The sequence below is a fragment of the Gossypium hirsutum genome, chromosome D02, assembly GCF_007990345.1.
Source record: "Gossypium hirsutum isolate 1008001.06 chromosome D02, Gossypium_hirsutum_v2.1, whole genome shotgun sequence".
Lineage (NCBI taxonomy): Eukaryota > Viridiplantae > Streptophyta > Magnoliopsida > Malvales > Malvaceae > Gossypium > Gossypium hirsutum.
The window spans coordinates 65,389,698-65,415,068 of NC_053438.1; the positions used below are offsets into that span (position 1 = coordinate 65,389,698).

At 36.0% G+C, this 25,371-nt stretch overlaps 1 protein-coding gene and 1 pseudogene across 1 annotated transcript; one reads left to right on the plus strand and one right to left on the minus strand.

The window, feature by feature from the left end:
- Nucleotides 1-25: 25 nt before the first annotated feature.
- Nucleotides 26-23,920, minus strand: LOC107909290 (two pore calcium channel protein 1-like; annotated as a pseudogene).
- On the plus strand, nucleotides 16,998-20,807 carry LOC121214788 (renalase). The gene is made up of 7 exons (XM_041089018.1): nucleotides 16,998-17,664; nucleotides 18,246-18,515; nucleotides 18,727-18,853; nucleotides 19,483-19,544; nucleotides 19,622-19,846; nucleotides 20,000-20,121; nucleotides 20,336-20,807. Exons 1-7 carry the CDS (start codon nucleotides 17,320-17,322, stop codon nucleotides 20,373-20,375), a joined length of 1,191 nt encoding a protein of 396 aa, XP_040944952.1. The 5' UTR covers nucleotides 16,998-17,319; the 3' UTR covers nucleotides 20,376-20,807.
- Nucleotides 23,921-25,371: the final 1,451 nt, after the last annotated feature.

A 25,371-nucleotide genomic window follows, 5' to 3' on the forward strand; every position in this document is an offset into this window, starting at 1 on the left:
ATTTGAATATCATTACCATCAGGGATGTTAAAACTTGAATACCACTATCATATATAGATGTTAGATACAACCATTAAACACCACCTTACATACAGACATGGACGAATCATCTTGACATCATTGCGTTGCTTTTGGCTTTTGCACTAGTCTACTACCCCTCCATTAGCTTGCTAGCGCGCGCACAAATAAATAAATACTCTTTCAAAATGACCTCTTTAATTCTTATGGGGAGAATAATCTCTAAAGCTAGGGAAGAAGGAACAAGTTTATTTATCAATCATATAATAATATTTATATCACTATCACAATCTCGGAGCTTAGTACACAACCTTGGTTTCGATCTAAAAGATAAATCTTTGCAAGCAGACTTGGGTGTACATCGACGAAGTTGAACACTTGAAACAAGTGATGCACCTAAAAGTTCAACAAGCCCAAATGAATATGGCTTCATGAACTTCAATCAAGAGCTTATTGTTTAGAAGGAATTTGCTTACCAGAAGAAGAAATGGAATCAAGTTAGGCATCGGAGGAGGCTGAGGAGTGGCTTCTATCCAGCTCCGCACTCAACATGTGATGTAGAAGGATATCAACTCTTTGACTACGAGTCTTTGTGCTGTGCATCATACCAGGATAAAGCAACTTCAACATCAAACAAATGGAGTGAAAGTGAAAAAAAAATTATAGAAATATCGGGACAGAAAATACAAACCCAGCAAGTCTTTTTCGACCTTTTCCTGATCCGGCATCCTGGGAATATGAAATCAGCAATCAGATTTACATCATTTAGATGGATATGTTAACACTAATTTGTTGGATAACGGCCATGAAAATGGGAATGACAATTTGCCCATAGGCATACATTGTTACTTAGAAGTGACCTTTTACTCTTCTAAATAGATTAACTTGACTTAATAAACCATGGTTAAGCGGACACTAATGCTAACCTCAAAACTTTATGACGCTGAAGAAGACTCATGAATAACAAAAATGCAAAAGTTGCTACAATCCCAACCTGAAAACTCCCCTGGAAGACTCCCAACTTCTGCAATAAATTTGTATAGATTTAATGACGAGTTTATAAAATGTACCAACCTTGTCATCTTCTTCACTATTCCCTGATGCCTCAAGATCCATTTCAGCAAAGAATGCCTCCAAGACAAAAGCTACGACCTGAATTTACAAAAGGAAGAAAAATAAGTTTTTTCTTGTTCTTTTTATAAACGTCTTGAACGTACCTTGAAAACATGAATTATAAAGGCATGATCTAGAGAACAAGGAAACAATCATATATCAGTAAATCTAACTCAAATTTAGATGAATGGTGATCAAGCAAATAGACATATTCAGGGTAGTCACACTGAAACTTAATATATAGTATCTATTATTAAGGGAGAAAACTAAAGATTGATGATTAATGAACAGACTCTTAAATTAATCTTATTACTAAATTAATATTCCTTGTTGGGTATGTTCAAATAAATTAATCTAAATAAGAACTATATTTAGGGATGCTATATTTAACTTGTGGAACTATTAAACTACTCAGGGCCAATCAACTTGCTCTTCTTACTCCCTTCTTCACTCTTTTCTCTTTCCTATTAGTCCTTTATGTCGAATCAGTTTTAAAACTGCCAAGTCACAAAATGCAAGAAAAAAGATTAAACTGCAAATATATAGAGACCATATGTGAGTGAGAAGCATCCAATTGCTTTTGTACATGTCAATACAAACAAATAAACATCATATAAACATACATGCAATGCATCTTGGATGACAGCATGACAATTAAAAATAGTCCCGAATGCATTGAAGTATACAGAAGTAATATGTCTACAATGTTAAAAGGCAGTGAGAAGATCAAATATTTCGTAACTTACCAAATTCAGAAGTAACAGAACAGTAACTAGGTAGAAGCTGATAAAATATACAAGGCTCCAAGAAGTTCCAGTTAATTCTTTGTAGCTCTGTAACAGCAATTCAGAAGGAGAATGAAAAATCAATGCCTCCGGGAATGGTTACACCATTTGAGTAGAGCAAGAGGAGAAAAAAAGAAAAGAACATGCATGAGCAAGCAAAATTCTATAGAACCTGCATAAAAGAATGGCTACAAATGACCAAGCTAAAGGTCATTTTTACTTTTGACCAGAAAGTACATCATTCCTCAATGTAATAGAGGGAAGCAAAAACTTGAAATATACTACATAGAGTTTAAGCGATATTTGCTGAGAAAGAGTATTCAAGTCAGACGCAACAAACCAATCCACACAAAGTCCAGACAATTTATCCCTCAGTCTCTTCTCTGGAGAAAAAAAAATGTGCTGATTTGTAATTTCCCTCAAGTATATTTATTTACTCAATATAAGTAGAGCATTTTAAGAGCAAACAAAAAGTGAAAAGCATTTATTATGCGATCCTCTATACAGTTATCTCCTTTTGTTAGAATTACACTTTCTTTTGTAAGTGTAAAACTGCATATACAATTTTTTGGTGTAAGAATTGGTGCAAAAGGTTTTTGTTTACTGTTACAAAGAGAACAAAAAAATAAAATACAAAATAAGTCTCTGTGACCTAGCTTTGTATGCATCTATTTTTAGAACTGCCCACATCAGCATGGACCATGCATATTGAATCTGTGCCTCATTTTATGTTAATGTGAACATAGCTTATCAATCAAACAATATCCTGAATAATAAAAGGTGGTACACCTGCTTTCAAATTTACTTAGATGCTTAGAAGTTCAAAGAAATAAATTTGCTATAATTTGAATAGGTTCCCATAACTTTTAAACTAACCCATTGCCATCTCTAATTTAGAAAATATTCTTTTATTCTGCGAGTGAGTAGAGGCAGTAAGAAGAAGTGAGAAATATATCCAGAAGTGAAATAGCATAATTCTATTGTAATTGACCAATGAAGCATACATCAAGATCATATATAACAAGGATGTCCCTCTAAATGTCCTACACTGTAAAACACGTTGAAAGAAACAACAAAATGAAGAAATTCTTGCAAAAAAGCAATACCTGCATCCACACTTGCCAATTTCCCATCACCAGCAAGTTAAAAAGTGTTACCATTCCATTTGGATAATCATTAAAATTGAAGAGCAAATAGCTGATATAGTCAAGGAAAGTCGCTGAATGTTAATACAGTTTAACAATTCAATTGCTGTTAAAACTTAATATACCTCTAAAACCAAATGCAAAATTTACGAATTCTGTAAATTGCCATGATTGTCAATGCATTATGTTTGTTTAAAAAATATACTAAGGGAAGATAAGAAGGGTATACAGAAATGATAAAAAAGGATACTCATCATCAGTGAGTTCTGTTGCTTCTAGAGCAGGATTCCCAGCATTGACGATCCCACCAAAGATCTAGAAAAATGGTGATAATTTCCATTAGTAACATAATCAGAACATTGATTAGACTGAATAGTAATCCACTATGAAATCTAGATATCTAGGAATCCGAAACCATTTTCTTTTAGGATAAAAAATTCATGACTACTCCAGATTTTGATATATTGAGGTAACTTCAATAGAATGTTGCATCTGAAAATCCAGGTAGGCAGGCAGATGAAGATGGAAGTAAAATATCCATAGTACCTGTACACCAATTGAGCAATAGATGCATAGGACACAAAATATGGTTCCAAGATATGGCATTAAACTTGGTATTAGGGTTAAGAATGTGGCAACGAAAGCTCTGTAACTTCGGACATGCATGAGAAGCCTTATCAATCTTAGCAGTCTGGCAAGAAGAAGGTAGCGAATCCTGTAGACAAGAATGGGAGCAAATGGGATATGTAAAAGCTACTAAAGGAGGAAAAGGGGACATCCAAAACTAACAATATTAACTAGAATTTATTTATAACAAGCAGAAAGCATATGTTTAAGGATAAATGATGAATGATAAGAGGAAAAGAAAATGATGCATCTAATACGCAAACTTTGAATATTTTGTCCTTACCATTCTCCATTTGAGAAAAAGTAAAATTCATCAGGAGATGCAAAAGTTACAGTTTCTCCTATAACTGCAAGCACAAATTAAATAAAATGAAATTCAGCAGCTTATTGACAAATGAAGCATTTTCTTTTACACATAAAAGAGACGTATTAACCCAAAGAGAAAATAAAAGCTTATGTTTCAAAATTGAATGGACAAATATTGCTTATGTAAAACATGCAGAAGTGCACATGCCATTTGCTCTATCCTAATGTGCAAACATTTCCAAAATAATAATAATAAGCTTTGCGCATTATTGCTTGATAGTCTCCTAACAGCATGGTTATTCCCCAACTTGTACCTATCTGTTTGTAAATGTATACAGCAGTTCACTTCAGAGGAAAACCACATAACGCAGCAGCATGTTCAATAATATTTTGATCATAATAAAATCATTTCATATCTCCAATTTTTACAGGTTACCTAAAAATTTTATAACAGTCGACATTTAAAAATTGGAATAACATCAACAAAAGTCATTTCCCAACCATGCCCTCCTCTATTATCAGTCACCTAGGAAACTCTAGAATAGGAAAAATTAAAGGATTTAATTAATGCATTCTGTTTAATTTCTACAAGTATTGGCAGTTGACACAAATGACAACCAAGTTTTCACATTTGGTTTAATCAGTAACTAAATTAAGGTGTCATCCAATATTAGATCATGAAACAAAATAATTTCTGAAATTTTCCTTTTGAAAGCTCATTGTGCTATTTGATTTGTATTATTAGTATTATTATTAGAATTTCAAAAAAAATTGAAAATAAAATTGATTGCTTTAGTAGATCTAAGTAAAATACCAAAGATTTAACTTGATTAATTACCTATTATCCATGTGATAAGAAAATCAAAGCGATTCTGACCATCCCTCCAATAATTTTCAAAGCCAAATGAATATACTTTCAGTGCCATTTCCAGTACATATATCCAGCCTGTCAAATAATAAGCAATGCATTAAGCACCATGAGATAGTAAGTAATAACATACAACAAGCATTAAATGAATCATGCAAATTTATGAATTTAAAATTAAGTAAAATCAGGGAGTTAATCAACAAGCTCAAAAATCTTGACATGCACTAGAAAGGTACGTACCAAAGACAAACTCAACCTCCTGCCACACCTTCTGACCAGAGTTGTTTGCAATATCAAGCTGCGGGCCGATTTATATCAGGGAAATTAGTCTGTAACCCAGAAATTAAATTTGGCGATATGTATCCTAGAAATCAAATGATCTGAAGCAAAAATAAGGAAAATGGGTTCACTTCGTTCAGCAATCAATCCAACAATGAAAAAATAATGGTAAAAGCAGATCAGGAAGGTCTTCTGTTGATTTATTAGTCAATAATGCATAAGCATTTTTCTCTCCTGTTCCTCAGTGTCAGTAGTGCCACTTCCGTACCCCCCTCCATAGGCGTCAGATCTTCAGACCATTGCATAAGCTTGAAAAGCTTCTTGTTTAATTTTAAGCTATCTTATAATTTTAGTTCCAAATCAGGTTTAGGTGGCAAACATGATCCCATGTTGAAAAGAGCAAGAAACTGTGTTAAAGTTGGGAATCACATTGCTGGACTCTAGCTATGGTAGTAGTAAAGCAATAGAAAGCTTCTGCAGGTCATTCATATTTCACTTTGTTAGTCTGTGAATTTGATGCATTCACAACATTCTCGGAATTAAATTGCCATATTTTTCTTCGGTCAGCAAATTATTTTTTTTGAATTAATTCAGTCAGCAAATTAGAATATACATATAAGGGAAATTACATGTAATTTAGATGCATGTCTAGAAAACCAAGAAGTTTGTATCAAATGGATGGCGTGCCTCTTGAAAAATGGAATACTTAAGGGACAAGATTTAATCATATAGAAAGAAAACAGAAAACTTTAAGCAATTACTCATGGGGTACTGATTGAGATATTTTTTGATTTATAACCCTATCTTATTATGTGCTTCAAAACAATTCATCAGAGCCCCCAACTGTGGACATGATATAAGGCAAGATGGAAATCAGCACACGCCAGAGGCAGAGTTCTAAGTAGTTTCCAAACTCTTAAAATTGAGACAAAAAAGAGTTTTACTCCAATGTGTGAGTCCCTTTTATGAAAGTGGACAACTGACAACATCACCATCAGATAAATGCAAGTTGTTTGTTCTATCAAATTGTAAAACTAGTTGCACGAAACAAGGAAATAAAAGCACCTTAATTGCTAAAGAAAATTACATATAATATATTCATTAGATGAAATGCATTAAGAGGCATACCGTTGTCTCAATGATAACTGCAAACAGATTCAGTATGAGAATGAAGGATATTATGTATCCAAATTAGGGACCCCGAACAAAGGCTTTCAAATTTTCAGAGAAAGGTGAACGATAGATTTGAAATCTTTCAAACAAAGATGGCTGCACATCATAAAAAGATTCTGCTGTCATAAATATCTTATCCGTATGAACATGTTTTTGAGAAGGTTAATAGAAAATTGGACTTACAACATCCTCCTTTTGAAATCTTAGACCAATGGCATTGCAAAGATCAGTAAATTCATCCAAGTTGATCTACAGGTGGAAAAAAGATCAAACTCAGAAACAATTACATTAAATGAAGAATAAAGAGTAATGATATTGTACAAACAGGCAATCCACTGAGCAGAAAAGATATATAAGACAGAGCTCGCATACAAGAAGATATGGAAAAGAACAAGTAATGTTTAAAACAATAAAATAGCATTATAGTCTCCGTTGCTTAATGATCTGAAGAAATATATTGAAAGCTCCTCCAAAGTTTCCCATACAATCGGTTTCATTCATCTGAAAGGAATCAAAGCCTTGTAATAAACAACAATTGAATATTACAGCTGGTCCTTCAGGATCCTTCGATGCCGCAACTAACTTGCATTTTCCTAGGCTTCAAGATGCAGCTTTAGTTTACAAATCCAGATTAGAACTAGATTCTTACGAATATTTGAAAGGGCTCTGGAAAGTGTGAGATGGTAATGATGAACCTATCCAGATATTATCTTTGTTAGCCATCAACCATATGTCAGGCTCTTTTCCTTCCAAAAGAACCACCTTCACTTAACATAAACAGCAGTACCCATGTTCACATCCTAAGACATTTCTCTTTCCATCTGTGCAGAAGGTTTCACATTTATTTATAGATGAACCCCAGCATATAGTTTATTGCCCTGTACAGATTCAGTCCCACAAACTCAGGCAATTTGATGCGCATCCTGATAGAACTCCTACACCGAGTAAAACTGAAGTTGGCTTCTGACCAACAAAAAAAAGAGAGCACCAAACCTAGAGAGAATATTAGCTCATTCTCTCCCATTCTAGTGACCTCTTATGTATGACTTACACAAGGCTCTTTTTATACCCTTCTAAAGAAAACTATTCATTCCTTATTAACATGTAGAAATTTTACAACTGGTTAACGACAGTACGACACAAACTTCCAGATTTCTCCGTAAGGTTATCCTGCCAAAGATGGAAAATAAATTCTATTTTTTCAATAAAAGAAACAGTAACCAAACCGATCTATTTTCTCAAATTAGAAAACATCAAACTTTTTTGCCCCCACTTTTCTCATTAGAGATTAGAAAATTTTGGTTATGCTGGTATTTGATCTCAACAACTACAATCTCTTCTCGTGTATCGTTGAAGTTAAAACTCAGCATATACTGACTGATATACAAAAAGGAAAAAAATGCCCAATTTAAATAAAACCAAAATGGTGAAGTAATAAGTATACCTTGAAGTCATGACTATCATCCAGCTCATCAAATATTAACTCAAATTCTTCCCTTGATATTTTTGGCAAAGACCTGAATAGGATTTTTCACAGCATACTTTAGCATGCACAATATCAGAAGAACTAAAAAAAGAAAAGAGGTTGAGAAGCCAATAAAATCAGGAACCTTCATACATTAAGCGACTTACAACAAACTCAAGAAATATGAACTACAACCTGATGAATTAAATGCATCTACATAAATTTGCTTTCACTAATTAAATAAAATCTTTTAAGATTTAAGATAAAAGATACAAAGAGAAAACTAGCTAATCTTTGACAGTCAAACAAGAGATTGAATTCCTTCTGGTTCAAAATGCTTTGATCCTAATTAAGATTTAACAATGCACTAAACAGACTTAACAAGAGAGACAACTTGTTAATAATGCTTACACATATATCCCCTTATTTGAGACAGTAAATCATTCCTGCATCTTAAAATTTTAAAAAAGAAAATCCTCCCTGCATCTTTTCTTCATTCTTTTTTAACATAATTCACTTTCTTTTACCCCAAAAATGCGAACCTTAAATGACTTAAACTCAACAGAACCTGCACAATTTCCATAAATCCTACTAGAAACTGGAGAAATATGTATCAATGTGTTATGAGCTGATAAAGTGAGCAAGAAGCACGTGGGAAATTTTAATTAAAACGGAGAGTTTTGGGGTTTTAAGTCATACAGGGCATTTTGCATTTTTGTTATAACAGAAAACTCCACGTCATGTGGGTCGTTTATTTCTGTATAATGCATGCATTGCATGCAAATCGGTTATGCAGAAAATACAAGGAAATTTTCTTATTTCTGAATTCTCTCAACCTTTCTTCTCTTCTACAAGTTTCTTCTTCATTTTCTATTCGAAATTCCATCACGTAACAAAGGTATCAGAGCTATCACGATCCTCCTAATGGCAGGTGATGGTGTGTCGACAAGGTTGCAGAAAGAGGTGAGCAATTTGCAGCAGGAATTTTCCAAAATCCAAGAGGAGTTTGCGCATTTGGAGGCTAAGTTGGACTCTCGCTGTCAGGAGTTCAAAACGGAGATTCGAGCTGATCTACAGTCGTTGTTGGGGCAGTATTTCAGGCCCCCACCAACTGGGTTACATGCTGCAGCTGACAAAGGGAAGGGGGTGCTGGGAGCTCCTCCTGGGTTTTTCCCAAAACTGCCGATTTACCTCCAGGACAGTCGGAACCCCTGGTTCGGGAGGTTGGTAGTGTACGTGTGAGGGACTCTTCTTTTGTGGTAGGAGACTCGACGAAAACCAGCCAATTGGAGTGTCCTAAGTTCGATGGGAATGATTTTCGGGGTTGGTGGACCAAATTGGAACAGTTTTTTGAAGCTGAGGGCATACCTGAAGGGAGTAAGGTTCGTATGGTGATGCTCAACTTAGAAGGCAGAGCACTGGAATGGCATCACTTCTACTCGCAGAGAAATGGGGGGTTGCAAATATTGTCATGGCCGGCGTACATTAGGAGCCTTCGAGATCGTTTTGGTTGCGGATCATTTGGGGATCCGATGAGGGAGCTCGTCAACCTGAAACAACAAGGTATCGTTGAGCAATTTCAGGATTTATTCGTAGAACTGCTTAATCAACTACATCTACCAGAGTCATATGCTCTTAGTATATTCCTGGGGAATTTGAAGGCTGAAATAGGCCACTATTTGGACTTATTCGCACCTTCGACATTGGTGGACGCTTTCCAGTTAGCTAGAAAGATCGAGGTACTCATCTCTGTTACAGGAAAGGGATCTCCGACGCTGGGAGTCGGCTCACAAAGAATGGTAACCAGCTCTTCACCTACGGTAAGGTACCCTTCTTCTCCCATGAAATTTGCTAACTCACAGTCAGCTACTAGGGGATCGACAAATAACTCGGGATCCAAAACCATATCTCCTGCATTGATGGCGGAAAGGAAACAGAAGGGACTGTGTTTTTGGTGTGGAGCTAAGTACCATGCAGGGCACAAATGTGTGAAATCGCAATTGTATCAATTCTTATTGGAACCCATGGCCGAGGGTGAAGTTGAGGAATTCCAGGAGTGTTCTGACAACTTGGAGGAAATGGGGAGTGAGGAGGGGGGTTCTAAGTCTCCCACGATTTCATTACATGCTCTCACTGGCTTACAAGGGCATGATACCATGAGGGTGGCGGCTCAAGTGGGATCAGCTCGGGCTATTATCTTAGTGGATTCGGGGAGTACACACAACTTTATTGACAGTAAGTTGGTCAATAGAGTGTCCTTATCGGTGGTGTGCCAGGAACAATTGAAGGTCTTGGTGGCCAAGGAAGCTGTTTGTTAACTAGGGGTTTATGCCAAGGGGTTAAGTAGGAGGTGCAGAACCACTGCTTCCAAACTGACTTCATGGTTTTATCTTTGAAAGGCTGCGATATGGTACTTGGGGTTGAGTGGCTGTTGTCATTGGGCGACATTGTTTGGAAATTTAGTTCTTTGACTATGCAGTTTAACATAGGGGGGAAACCTTGTGTTCTTCAAGGCATAGTTCCTGGTTCGTTAGCAACAGGAAGTAAAGAATCCAGTCCGAGATGTTTTGTTGTTATGGGGAAATCATTGGGACCATATACTGCCATATTAAGCTCACCTGCACAAGTGACACTTTGCACCACGGAGGACACGAATCAGGGAAATCAACTTCAGAAGCTACTGATGGAGTTTGATGATATATTTCAAATACCGAAAAAGTTGCCTCCAAGTAGAAGACACGACCATAAAATTCCTCTAGTTGATGAAGGCACAGTAATTAAAATGAGGCCCTATAGATATCCAGCTTGCCAGAAAACGGAGATTGAGAAACTCATTCAGGAAATGCTCCAAGCTGGAATCATTCGTGACAGCACCAGTTCATTCGCCTCTCCTATTGTCATGGTCAAGAAGAAGGATGGTAGTTGGCGATTGTGTGTGGACTACAGGCAACTCAACCAGCATACAGTTAAGGATAAATTTCCCATCCCTGTAATTGAAGAGTTATTGGATGAGTTGAGGGAAGCCAGAGTATTTTCTAAATTGGATTTAAGGTCCGGCTATCATCAGATTCGCATGTGGGAACCGGATGTGCATAAAACCGCGTTTCGAACACACGAAGGACATTATGAATTCCTCGTGATGCCATTTGGCCTCACCAACGCTCCTTCCAGTTTTCAAGCCCTCATGAATTCTATTTTTAAGCCACTATTGTGGAAGTCTGTGTTAGTATTTTTTGATGACATACTCGTCTACTCTACATCGTGGTCTGAGCACATGCAACATTTGCGATTAGTCCTTATTCTAAGGGAACAGCAATTGTATGCTAATCGGTCAAAGTGCTGTTTTGGTTCCCTCCAAGTGCAATACTTGGGACACGTGTTGTTTAAGGGGACCGTTTATATGGACAATGCTAAAGTTGATTGTATAACGTCCTGGCCTACCCCTAGTTCAGTGAAAGAGTTGCGTAGCTTCCTGGGACTTATGGGATGCTACAGACGCTTTATAAGGAATTATGGAGTAATTGCTCGGCCATTGACTGGTTTATTAAAGAAAGATTGTTGGGGATGGAATGACCAAGCCATTGAAGCTTTCCAAGCTCTCAAGCAAGCTGTGAGTTCAGCCCCCGTATTGGTACTTCCCAATCTCCAGTTGGAATTTACTGTAGATACGGACGCAAGTGGGTTTGGAGTCGGTGCGGTTTTGCAGCAACAAGGGAGTCCTATAGCTTTCTTTAGCAAGGCTCTTGGGGTGCGCCATCAAGCACTATCAATATATGAAAAAGAAATGTTGGCGGTTTTATTGGCAGTGCGCAAGTGGCACGCGTATTTGGTGGGTCGCCATTTTAAAATCCGTACAGACCACCAGAGTCTGCGGTTTTTGTCTGATCAGGTAGCCGTTACTCCCTTCCAGCAACGTTGGGTAGCTAAGATGCTAGGATACGATTTCGAAGTTTCATACAGGAAAGAAATCAACAACAAGGTTGCGGATGCTCTTTCTCGTCAACCGCAGCTTGCACAGGGTCAGTATTATCAACTTACTACGAGTTCTGTTATTTCGGGTCTTTTGGTACAGGTCCAACAGTCTTACACTCAAGATGATCGACTACAAAAGATTATTAGACACACTCAGCAGCATCAGAATTCGGACCAAAAATATTCATGGGATGGGAGGTTCTTGTTCAGGAAAGGGAAGATAGTGGTGGGGCGAGTTCCACAACTAAGACACGACTTATTCCTTCACTTTCATGCTAGTGCAATCGGGGGGCCTCTCAAGGGTGACTGTTACAAGGAAACGACTTTCGAGCCAGCTATACTGGAAGGGCCTTACTACGGATGTCAAAAGGTGGATTCGGGAGTGTATCACGTGTCAGCGATGCAAAAGTGAGTCAGTGGCTTCTCCTGGCCTTCTTCAGCCCTTACCCGCATCTAATAGAGCTTGGTCGGTGATCAGCATGGACTTCATTGAAGGGCTGCCCAATTCAAATAAGAAAAATTCCATTCTTGTCGTGGTGGACCATCTTACTAAGTATGGCCACTTCTTGGCATTGACGCACCCGTATACGGCTAAGCATGTGGCTTGGGAGTATCTTAATCAGGTCTATAAACTTCATGGTATGCCCGATTCTATCATATCGGATAGGGATCGAATATTTGTTAGCAATTTTTGGCAAGAGCTTTTTCAGAAGTCAGGCACTAAGCTCTTACTTTCGACAGCTTACCACCCTCAGACGGATGACTAGATCGAGGTTTTAAACCGGTGTCTTGAGAATTATTTGCGTTGCATGACGGGGGAGACACCTGCACATTGGTCTCAATGGTTGTCCTTAGCAGAATGGTGGTATAATTCCTCTTACCACTCTTCTATCCAGCTTACACCATATGAGGCGCCGTATGGTCAGCCTCCTCCCACTCACATGCCCTATTTGGCGGGGGCCTCTCCTGTGGCAGTTGTGGACCGAAGTTTGCAAAGTCGGGAGGCTGCTAGGAAGTTACTTGTGTTCTGTCTTAAGAGAGCTCAGGCCCGTATGAAGCAATTGGCAGATAAACGTCGCTCGGAGAGATGTTTTCAGGAGGGTGACTTGGTCTATTTGAGGTTGCAACCCTACAGGCAGCAGTCGATTCGGAAGGTCTCCAACCAAAAGTTATCCCCAAAGTATTTTGGCCCTTTTCCAGTAATCCGAAAAGTAGGGGCAGTAGCGTATACTTTGCAACTTCCCCAACATTCACGTATACATCCTACATTCCATGTCTCACAATTGAAGAAACATGTGGGTTCTGCTCCAACACAAACTCAGTTGCCTGTGGTAGATGCTCATGGTGCCTTACCAAAAGAGCCTGCTCGCATTATCGACAGAAGGATGGTCAAGAAAGGGAACCAAGCGGTAACCGAAGTGCTGGTCGAATGGGCTAATTCCTTTCCAGAGGATGCGACGTGGGAATCTTTGTCTACAATCCAAACCAAATTTCCTCATTTCCAGCCTTGAGGACAAGGCTGTTGTGCGGGTAGGGAGTATTGTTATGAGCTGATAAAGTGAGCAAGAAGCACGTGGGAAATTTTAATTAAAACGGAGAGTTTTGGGGTTTTCAGTCATACGGGGCGTTTTGCATTTTTGTTATAACAGAAAACTCCACGTCATGTGGGTCGTTTATTTCTTTATAATGCATGCATTGCATGCAAATCGGTTATGCAAAAAATACAAGGAAATTTTCTTATTTCTGAATTCTCTCAACCTTTCTTCTCTTCTACAAGTTTCTTCTTCATTTTCTATTCGAAATTCCATCACGTAACACAATGCAAGAGATAAGAAGGAATTTGACTTCAACAAACACATTAAATATGGTGACGTAATTAATACCTGTACTTATTCAGTTCTTCAAACAGATGAATGCATTGCTCTTTGTTTAGGAACCCAACATTCTGCATTTAGAATAGGAGCCCTGATATAACATTCAGAAAACTTAAACAAAAACATAACCACATACTAGCCTTTTCCTGAAATGTAGGGTTGGCTACATCGATAAAGTAGCAATAATTTTTTTTTTCAAAAATCATGATGACAGACAAACAAGTTAAATATAAGTTGACTGCGGCTGCATAAAAGGAAGGATAATAATACTCCTTTCACAACTCGAATAAAAAAAATTGTATTGTGAAGGAGTAATGCTACTTGTCAAACTTTTTTGTCCCTACTTTTTATCCACCTAATGTGGCAAAATTTATAGGATAAATCGAATGGTGGGATCTTCCAATTCATGGATAAGTCGACCTATTCATAAATAAAATATTTGAAGTTGAATAGATTATTAATAAATCAAGTCAAACATATAAACATGAAACAAATAATCCAACCACCAAACTCGAGGACATAAAAATTCTCTCTTTATCAACTTTACATAATAATTCAAACATCTGAAACCATGATAGATTGATGGTAGTAATCTAATTATATCTTTGAGATGCTCAATTACCAGAAGTGTCCCCAAGCTATCTTTCCTGGTCTTACTTTATCCATCCATTCTCTTTCTAATTAGACGTATAGACAATATCATAAGTCTCTTTATTCATCTTATCTTTCTGATACATTTCTAATTAGGTACTATAGAAGGACTTTTGAAAAAAGATATAGTGAACGAATCCTATATACTTGACATTGCAAAATCTCCACATCCAGATCATATACTTGACATTGCAAAATCTCCACATCCAGATCACAATGTGAAAAGACTGCAGAGATGAAGTTCTGCACGACTTTGACATACAAAGGTTTCTAGCAACCATATATTGTAAATAAAGACAGCAGTATTCACACAGAGCAATTTAGAATGTAAAAGGGATATTTGGCCAATAAGTGAATAAAGTACTTACATAATCATCAATAAGGTCGAAGGCTTTACACAATATACTTCTCCTATTTCGGTCCATCTCAGAGACTTGTTTTGCAAGCTACAAGAAAAGAAGATTTAAGCACATCTGTTCAATCTTTTTTTTCTATTAAGTGACAGTCATCATTGGCAATATTCAAATAATAACTGATCATACAACAACAAAAGAATAAAAGGAATATTGCAGATTAAATTGGCATCTTTCTCCAGTCTTCATCAGAGTAAAAGTAAAGAGAATTTGCAACCAACCTCGCTTTTGAAGCTATCATATACAACAGCAAGGATCAAATTTGTGACAAAGTAGACCCCAATCAGGACAAATAGAACAAAAAAGAGGCAGTACCAACGTGAGGCCCTGTAGCCAAAAGATTGAAAGATAGAAAAAAAATCAAAGGAATTATCAAAAAGAATTTAGGCTGTAACATGATCCAAGCATACAACAGAAGATAACCCTGACTTTCTTAAGAAATGCAGATTTTACTTATTATAAATCCAAAAAAAAAGAGTATAAATAAAGCTGAACTCTGGATGAGTTTACTGTAATCACCAGTGAAAGAAAAATGATAGGACATGGCATAAAATGATCATTACAGAGGAAAAAAAGCAACTAACATTTTATACACTGCAAAACAAACGAGTGGAACAAGCAGGCACTTAAGAAATATATAAGATTGCAATGTTTCTTGAAATGTTTATAAATGTAAAAATTTGTCTCTATGGGGGGAAGAAACACCATCCAACCAATTTGTTTACATTAAAGAAAAATAACTCCAACCAAATATATTACAATCATTCAATAAAAATCACCATTTAACTCTAAACTTACTTATAGGCAGGTATCCATACATCTGGGTTGTTGGATGTGGTGAATAAAACAAACATCTGATACAACGTGGTACCATATGAGGTAAATACCAATTTGCCCTGTTGTGTATCTTCAAACATAACATATGCTACCCAACTAGCAAACAGAAGAAATAACAGCCACAGAGCCTGCAATGGAAGCAGATGAGACAGTGATTATGTTCTCAGAGAAAACGTAAGCAATATTTACTTATGACCAATAATTTGGGCCAGATCAGAAGGCAAATACATATTGTTTAAAACTAAAATACAGCAGGCTGGTATGGTGCTAAGAGAGTATACAAACCAAGACATTCAAGTACGTTCCAATCATTCCAGCCAAAATGACGATGCTATTTCGTAGTTCCCTAAGCAAACAAAGCAGGGGAAAAGATTAAATGAACATCAACTGAAATCATGGAGAATAAAAGAGTACAACTTCCTTCAAACATGGATATTAAAAAATGGTCGGTAGAATATGCAACCTTTACAACGAAAACGTGATTTGCAATCAAGATTTAGAGACCAAAGTTAAATAGGTTGTCAAAAAGCTAAAAAACTCTGAAAATATTGAAGAATCAAGTTAAATTACGGGCATAACAATCTATAAACGGTCAATTTGTGCACCCCAAAGCAGACCAAATTAGCCTTAGCCCAAAAACCAATGAGGTTAGGTAAAAGGAGATCAACTACTCGTCTAAAACTAGTTACATTTTTATTTGTTGTGAACCTTAGCTTAATTATCCCTGAGCTCTCTCTATGATAATCTTATAGATCTATATGATACTCAGATCAGGTCAAGTAATGAATGGAAAAATATGCTCAGTAGTTCCAAGTTATCTTTTGTGATGCATAATTTCACACGTACATCTACAAACCACAAGCATACATTTTCGGCAGACTTAAAGCTTAATTCTGGACATGCACATCAACAGATAGATTCCTGTCGAACATATAAAATACAAACATATACACACAAAAATTTTCTACAGAAACAGAAAGTGAAGATTTTGTCAGTCACTACCTAATGCTTAGGATGAAAAGAATAACTCTGACATAAGGTGCAACCCTGAACGGAAGAGAATTCACTGCCACTGGAGACAAATAGAGAGTATAAACCAGTAAATCTGCAACCAAAATTAAGAGGCAGATGACCTGGAAGTAGAACCAAAACATGCGTTGTTAGGCTACATCATAAAAATTACAGAAGGGCAAAGCAAAACTAAATTCTGAAGAGAACCATGTGGATAGCATCAGGGGGGAATCAAGATAGTTAATTCTATTCATAGGATTCCATAAGCAAAAGATGCAATTTTAACCCCTCTGAAAGACAATAATAAAAAATCAAAATACAACATGCAAAAGCCAATATCAAATCATAAGTAATGATCAATGACAAACATCATCTACAAGAAGCAGTTCCTTGCACCTTTTTTTTAACCACTGTTCCTTGCACGTTGGTGGTTTATGGAGGTAAAAAAAATAGAAGACCACAAAGTCCATCTTTTATTGAAACAATAACAGCTTGTTTGGTTGGGTGTATTGGCGGTGGGCCCCACCTAATACCTCTCTAACACGTCGTTTGGTTTGATGTATTGGTAATACGCATCTAATCCATTACCTTCTTAATCGGTGAAAACCACCGATTTCTATTCCCCCTCTTTGCCCAGATTAGCTACTGATTGAGCATCACCTCCCTGATTTGCCCTCCCCCCATCCCCTTGTTTCTCTTCTGTTCCTTCATCCGATTTCCTTCCTTATTTCTTTGCCCAGATTGTTGCTAGTTGTCGCTCCCTCCAAAAAGAAAAAGAAACAATGGCACCTTCGGCTCTGCCCAGTTTTTCTTCTTCATTTCTGTTTCCTCTCAAAACCCAGAAATCCTTTAAACCCCCAAAACCTCTAACTATAATTTGCAGTTCACAAGAACCCAAAAAACCCTCCAAAAACCCACAAAGACCCACTTCAAGGAACAGGAAAAGAACACCATATGGGACTTCTAGGAGGTCAATTCTCAAGAAAACCTTCACTCAGGAGCAGGTCAAGTTCACTGCTGGTGTTTCAGCTGACCCTCACGTGGGGATTATTGGTGGAGGAATGGCTGGTCTTCTTTGTGCTTTGAGCTTGGAGAAAAGAGGTGTTAAGTCCACTGTTTTTGACACGGTTGGTTCCTTTGGTTACCTTTCGTGCTGCTTTAATTTGGGTTATTGTTGTTCTTTAGGGTGTTTTGATCAATGAATTAAAAATGTTTCTTTTCTTGTAATAATGTTTTTCTTTTCCCTACATGAGTATATGACAATTGGATTTTTTTTTTTTGAATAAAAACAATGCATTTAATTTATAGAAAGAAATTCATTTTGTTAGTATGTTTTAGAACTCATGCATAAATTTAACTTTGGAGTTGCTCAATTAATCTCTGTGATGAATAGTTGTCTCTAAATTTCTTGTCATATGACAGAAGAAGAGAAGGCCTCTTTTTGTTTGTGTATTCATTGCACTCAAATATTCTTCTTCTGTTAAGAGAAACTCCAGTCTTCAATGAAATTAAATTGTGAATTTGGCATGCCTAAGCTATATAATTCAACCCTTTCATGTGATTTTCCGGTACCGTTCTTCTTTTTAATGCTCAATAGTTTAGTTATGGGAGGACAAGTTTAGAAGTTCAACCATTTGCATTAACATTGCATAATGTAGTTTGGATAATTGCAAGTGATGTGGTTTCTTGTTGTCTTTTGCCGTAAAAGGGAATGCATGGTTTGGGAGGAAGAATGGGAACTAGAGTCATTGATCCTCAACAACTTATATTTGACCATGCTGCTCAGTTTTTTACTGTCAGTGATTCTCGGTTTTCCAAGCTAGTTGATTATTGGTTGGAGAAAGGCTTGGTTCGAGAATGGCAAGGTTTAGTTGGTCAGCTTGAATTAGGTGGCCGGTTTGTTCCTCTTCCTTCATCACCACCAAGGTTTATAGGTGTCAATGGGATGCGCCCTTTAGCCGACTCTTTGCTTTCTGAGGTGATCACCTTCATTTTCGTTCTTGCTGCTTATTCTGATCTTTTTAAAGCTTTATTATTAGTCGAATGGAAAGGTTATACTTTGTGAAACAAATAAATTACTAATTGTCTAGAGTGGTGCCTTTCATTATTGGACCCTATTGTCTCAAGTGCTTAATTGGGTTGACATTTTAACAGTGGTTATATCTGAGTAAGTTAGATGCTTGGTGCAGACTTCTATGGTCAATGTAGTGAGACCTTGTTGGATAAGTAAGCTCGAGCCATTTAACGGGATGTGGCACTTGAGCGAGAATGGAAAACCTCGTGGGGAATTTGATGCAATTGTTATTGCTCATAATGGTAATTTTGTGCCTCAATACTTATGTTTTTTCTTCTGTCCCATTTTTTCAATTCAAATTTGCTTAGGAGTGTTATTTTATGATTTTATGGTAATAGGGTTAGGATTTAATTTTATGCATGCACTGAATGAGCTGTGAATGTCATTTTACTATTGTTGTTACAGTCAAGATCTAGATAGGGCTGACCATGCAGATAAAGTTCTAGATAATAGGTAACAATTTCACGTTATGACATATTTCGGTATTTGTTTGGGGGCAAATCAAGGTATGCTTGGAGGTTAGAAACAAGCTGTTTTTGTAGGAATACAAAAAGTGTATGCATACAAAGGATGGCTTAAAAGCTAAATAAGCCAACCATTTAGGTTATAGGACAGTACTCGAGATCTTGCCACTGATATTCGGGTACGAAGGATGAAGGGTATGATTCTTTATCATAACATATATTTTTGATGCATAATTTGTATGATCTTTTTAAACATACATGCAATTCAATGATTGCTAGACATTTTCGGACATGGGTACAGGGATATGACCCTCAAAATACATTTTCGAACATACCTGTTTTTGACTCATACCCATATCCAACAATCACAACCAAGTCCGTGTGACATGGCTTCTTGCATTTCACAGGAAAATGTGCAAATCGCTTGCTTGCTTCATCAGGATTACCTCTACTTGCTAGACAAATGAAGGTATATTGTTCTTGTTATTGGATATATTCTCATTTTTGCTGCAGCCATATGTTCTCAACTTTTTTTTTTTTTTGTAGAGGCTAGATTTGAGTTCAATATGGGCACTTCTTGCAGCATTCGAGCATCCCTTTCCTATGGGAGATGGTAAAGTGACATTTCAAGGAGCTTTTGTTAAGGGAGTTGATTCCGTATCTTGGATGGCAAACAATTCACTGAAGCTTTTGGGTTCTCAGAGTAATGGTCCTCACTGTTGGACTTTTTTCAGCACCGCAGCCTATGGAAAACAAAACAAGGTTCCTCAGGTTAGTTTTGGACCGATGAAAAGCTTTGTGATTCTCGTGGACTATCCCGCTCTATGTTGAACCTTGGTGATATTACTGTTATATTGTGTTTGAAACTATAGTAGTTTGGGGGTTTTGTCAGATATGTATAAGTTTTTCGAATTGCATTACCAGGAAAATATACCAAGTCAAACAGCGGAAAAGGTGAAAACAAGCATGCTTGAGGGTGTTGAAGCGGCACTTGGACTACCAAAAGGATCACTTCCGAGACCTATTTACAGTAGAGTTCAGCTATGGTAACATACTTTGTCTGAACTTGTGCATAAATTATTGTTTTTTCAATTATGATCGATATAACCTGCTTGGATTCCGGAATTGCCTGTTGTTAATGATCAAATAAAGAAGGGCTAACATGCTTGAAATATTAGTTAGTATTTGAAACAGAGATTTGCCTTGCAATTTTTTGAATTAATTTCTCCCACTGGTTGTCAACTGATCATAATGTTGGAGTCGAGGAAGTTGCAAAGAAAAGGGAGATGAGATACAGTGACATCAAGAAAATAAAAAAGGGGATAAGGCGCCATTTTCACGACGATATCACCGTGATTGTAATCTATTTAGACAAACACCGAGGCTCCTTTTGTAATAAAAGAACCAAGCAGAATGCCATGGGTTGCACGGTGGCCCCGGTCGACATCTATTCCTTCAATGCAGATGGAGGAGATGAGGATCTGCTTCAAAAAATTACATGAAATACAATACAATGACTTGGTTCCAAGTAAGCTTTAAGTTATGTATAGGAAAACAGAAAATCATATAAGTGGGATTGGTTAAAGTATAGAGTTTTTAAGGTAAATTATGTCAGTCAAGGATATAGGATTGATTTAATCTTTTGTTTTATCTCTTTATTCTTGTCTTTTGCCTTTTCTGAAGCTGATATCAAATGTCAATGGAAGAAGAATACCATTTTTGTATTGTTTAATTCCGTGTTCATAGTTTATGTATAGAAACTTGGGAAGATGAAACGATATTCGATTCAATTCTATGTTGATAAAGGTTTGAGTTTTTGAGAACATGATGTCCTAAGTAATTTTTATTATCATAAAAATTATAATTTAATTTTGAATCCTAATTTTTGCCTTTTACGAGTCGAACAAGCGTAGTGCTGGGTAAAATATTTATCTCTAAATGCATGTAATTTTGAATAATTCAATTATTTATATGAAAATGCACCTATGAATTTCTTTTCATCGATTTAATTTAAAAAAAATAAGGTAATATTTTAGCATTACAAAAATTAAAGAGATTGTTGCCAAAATTACTGGATACGCTCTCATTTGTTGTTCTTAATGTTATAATGTGAGTAAATTTTAAAAAATATAATAAAATTAAATTGAGTATTTTGTTTATTTCCAAAATCAAATTCACTTAATTAATAAATTTCATGCATTCTTAAATTTTACGGGATCATATTTAAATACTGGGTTCAAAATTTTAAAACATGTATTAAGTTATTGTGAGGTTGTTAATACTTTTCTCATATATAATTGAATCTCGAACTCGAGTTTAGCTTGAAAGGCTACTAATGTATATACTATGATTGCCTACGGAAATAGGTGACTGTTGCACAAAGCATAAACACCATTTTGGATTTGGGCAATTTCAGACAGTATACATGTCTAACACCATATAGAGTATCATCCCAGAATATGCAAGTGCATTTGAGAAGTCCCAAACAGGTCTAACATGGGTATAAAACGTACATTGAAGAGTATAGTTTTGGAATGGCATTCTTGTCATTCTTTGTCTCCTAACTTTTTTTTTCCTTACATTCAAGAAATCCATCCATAAGAGAATTCTATCTGAATACAGTACGAGAGAGAGATTAGGGATATGTAGTTATCCAAAATAGAATAAAATGCAAGTACCTTTATCTGATTAAGAGGACGCTTCCAATAGATACTGGACCCTTCATAGGAAATTGGGAAAATAGTATGTATAGCGAGGAGAACGAGAGTCACGACCTGCATAACAATGGAAAACCAAAGGGTTATTAGTGGATTTTAATATGATTGAACACGCATTAAATTGATAATTCCTGGAAGCCACTACTCTTTTACACCAGATAGCAAATAGCATATAGCAAACAGCGGTTCAGTCACTTGAGTATAACCCTATAGAAAGCACATGCTCTCAGGGTACTCTTACACAAGACCAAAGCCACCAAAGATATGCATTATATAAATATATCCCCACAAAAGCAAACTAACTTGCAATTAACTTATAACCATGCATACAGTCAAAACTCAGCAAATTTTCACTGCTTTGTCTTACTCCCTTCTTTTAGGTACAAGATGTTTGTATTGAGCTATATATCACAACTCAGAGTGATCAGATGGATAAGATCGCACAAGCATAACAGCCACTTTTTTTGTGTGGCGTGATAAACTGGAGAATTTCACAGAAATTATATCTACCTATATTACCTTACCTCATATATAAGAGACCCTGTAGCATTCAAATAAGGCAACTGCCCAAGAAAAAAGTAGTCCCTATCACTGCAAGAATATGAACTACTCAAACACCACAGCGGCTTCTGCAAAGAGTCAATCAAGTTCAGAATTAGATAATCATCTTCATAAAATTTCTAGAGCATTTCTTTTTGTCCTTCCATGGTTTTTTTTCTTTCCATCCTGATTTACCAAAAGACCTTGCACCACCTCATTGAAATTTAATGTAAATGATAGCAAAAAAAAAAAGTTAAGCAAACCTCAAGAAAGTTTAGGACAACCAATGCAAAATAATTAAGGGTCCAAATAATATCAAATTTAATGAACATGAAGTAGAACTTTGCAGCACTTCCAAAGCTTGATTTATCAAGAATTTGTTCGGGCAGACCAACACCATCCTCAGCCTGCAAAAATCACGTCAACCAAATAAGTTCTCTCTTTTTTCTTTTTTTTTTTGTCAATTATTTGAATAAAAGGGTAAATCTAGAATTTTGTTACTAATTGTAGTGGTATTGTGTTAAGAGTTACCTATTTCAGGTACTGTTTAACTTTTAAATATTCGTCAAAGAGAGGATAGGATAACTATAACGTTGAAACGGCGGAATGATAAATAAATACAGATAAAAAGAGCAAATTAATAAAATCCTATCATACTATTTTACCAAAAAAGAACTGAGATTCAATGATTTCGAATGCTAAATCAAAATGCCAAATTTTCAGTAAGTGATGAATCGATACCTATAGTATTGCTGCATTTGATTACAAACTGGGAAAAAAAAGAAATCTTAAAATCTCAAATAAGTAACATCTGAAACTAAACTATTACTATTCAATTTTCTTTTCGGAGCACTTCTATTCATATTTCACATATACTAAAGAGATCTCTGCATGCTATAGATAAATAAATAATTTTCAAAGACATTATCCTGAAGCTACTAAATCTAGAAACATAACTAGAAAAAGAAAACAAAATTTGTTAAAAGGAAGAATAATCAATCATTTTTAAACAAGCTTAAGAAAAAAGAAAGACAAATCTCGGAACAGCAGATAGAAAAGTTAAATTGAGAATAAAAAAGGAAAATAGAAGGTGACCAGATCGACGAGGGCAGCTGCTCTTTGGTAATGAGAGCCATACGTAATAGCTTCAGAGCGACGATATAAACGATCTCGCCTTCCACCGCCATTGCTAGTTTCTCCAAACAGCAAAGGCTTATCCATTTTATTTTCCTTCAATCACAGAGAATGGAGAAGAAGCTTTGATTATGAACAGAGAGAGATTGGATCTCTTCTCTTTTGGACTTTGAGGAGTTGAAATTAAAAAAAAAAAAACAATGTTGTCGGCAAGGAGAACGTTCGTTATAGTGGAAGGAACGTGGCCTTTGGATATACGTCGATACCATTTGTATCTTTGATTTCTTTTTTCTTTTAACTCAAGGGTTCGAAGATGCAGACAAGTAGACTGTCAATATCTACTTTCCCTATGGCTTTTATCCTTAAAGGTGTAAATGGATGATGCATTATCATGAGATGTAGCTGTAGCCTGCGCATTAGTCCATTTGCACATCAATGTTGACAGGAGGAGGTTGGCAGGAGGTGGCCCGACCGATCTGTCCGTTCTTTTATTTCTTTGATTTTATCTTAATTAATATTTTGACTTTTTTGCACAAAAGAGATCCAAATTTTGCCGACATGTCATCATCTATCCGTGTACTCAATATTGTAATTTAAAATTTATCATTAATATATTTAAATTTAGTTATTTTATTTCTTAAATTTAAAAATTTAAATTTAATTGTTGCATTGTTACGATTATTTTATTAAATTTAAATTTATTATAACATTATTTTTTTAGTTACATGGCTATTAAGTAAATATTTTTTTATTTAAAAAAATTTTAACATTTTCAACAATCAAAACTAAATTTTTAAATCTGAAAAATAGACTACTACATTTGTGCAAATAAATGTATAGGGATTAAATTCAAAATTTGTAGAGTATAATAACTTATGATAGATTTTAACTTATTTTTTCTGTAGTGGAGGAGAAAATAAACTAGTGACACCAGAACAAATCTTCATGGACTATCTGCTGCACTTGTCTCGGTGGAACATTGAACGAATGAAACCCCAATTCTTTTGGAAACGGTGGGATTAGTCAATAGTCATTAGAGGTTATTTTACCCAAATCACCCAAAAAATTTAATTACGGAAATAACCTCTGTTCAAAAATAATTATTTAAATAACTTAAAATGAACAGTAAATATGAGTTGAGAAGGCAAAATAGGATGAGGGAGCCAAACTAGAAGTCTCAGAAGACGAAATGGTAAGAGAGAGAGTTTTTCAGCCACTAAGAAAATGAAAAGATACACAAGGATAGGCTTTTTGAAAGTGAAATCGTCAGAAGGAAATGAATTGACAGAAAGCAACGATGACAAATTTCAGCAATTCTGATTGGGCGATGAAGCGGCGCATTTAGTGCTGGTTCTAGAATTTTCCATTTAAATATCTAGATATTTTTTACTTTAGCATGGCCATCTGTTTGGGCCGACTTCTTAGTTTAATTTCTAATTCTGAATTTATAGTTTTTGGGCCACTTTCTTTGTTCTTAGGTTTTATACGGACTGCTGTATTTCTTTTTTCTATTAATAAAGCCCAATCTGGAAAGTTTCAAAAAAAAAACAATAACAATAATTAATAATAACAATAATAATATGAAATTTATTAAGAAAATAAACAAAATAAAAAAAGGATTAGATTAAACATTAAAACAAGATCGAGGCTCAAAAAGAAATAAACAAAAGGGGAGGGACTACTTTGAACACGCATGTAACATGGAGAGACTAACAAAGCAAATTATCCTTCTCCTTTAAAACGACGTAGTTCGAGTAAGGACTAAATTGAAAACGCAAAAAAAAATACGAGGCAAAATTAAAAACAATAAAAAGACTTGATTATAAAACCATTAAAAAGCGGAAGGGCTAAAAGCGCAAATTGCCCTTTCGCACAAAACACTCGGATCCTTGGCAGAGCGGGTTG

Excerpts from the sequence above, each read along its gene's own strand:
- LOC121214788 (XM_041089018.1), top strand. The coding sequence starts at position 17,320 with ATGGCACCTTCGGCTCTGCCCAGTTTTTCTTCTTCATTTCTGTTTCCT. Across the intron at positions 17,665-18,245 it reads AGTCCACTGTTTTTGACACG|GGAATGCATGGTTTGGGAGG; the intron begins GTTGGTTCCTTT and ends TTGCCGTAAAAG. Across the intron at positions 18,854-19,482 it reads AATTGTTATTGCTCATAATG|GAAAATGTGCAAATCGCTTG; the intron begins GTAATTTTGTGC and ends TGCATTTCACAG.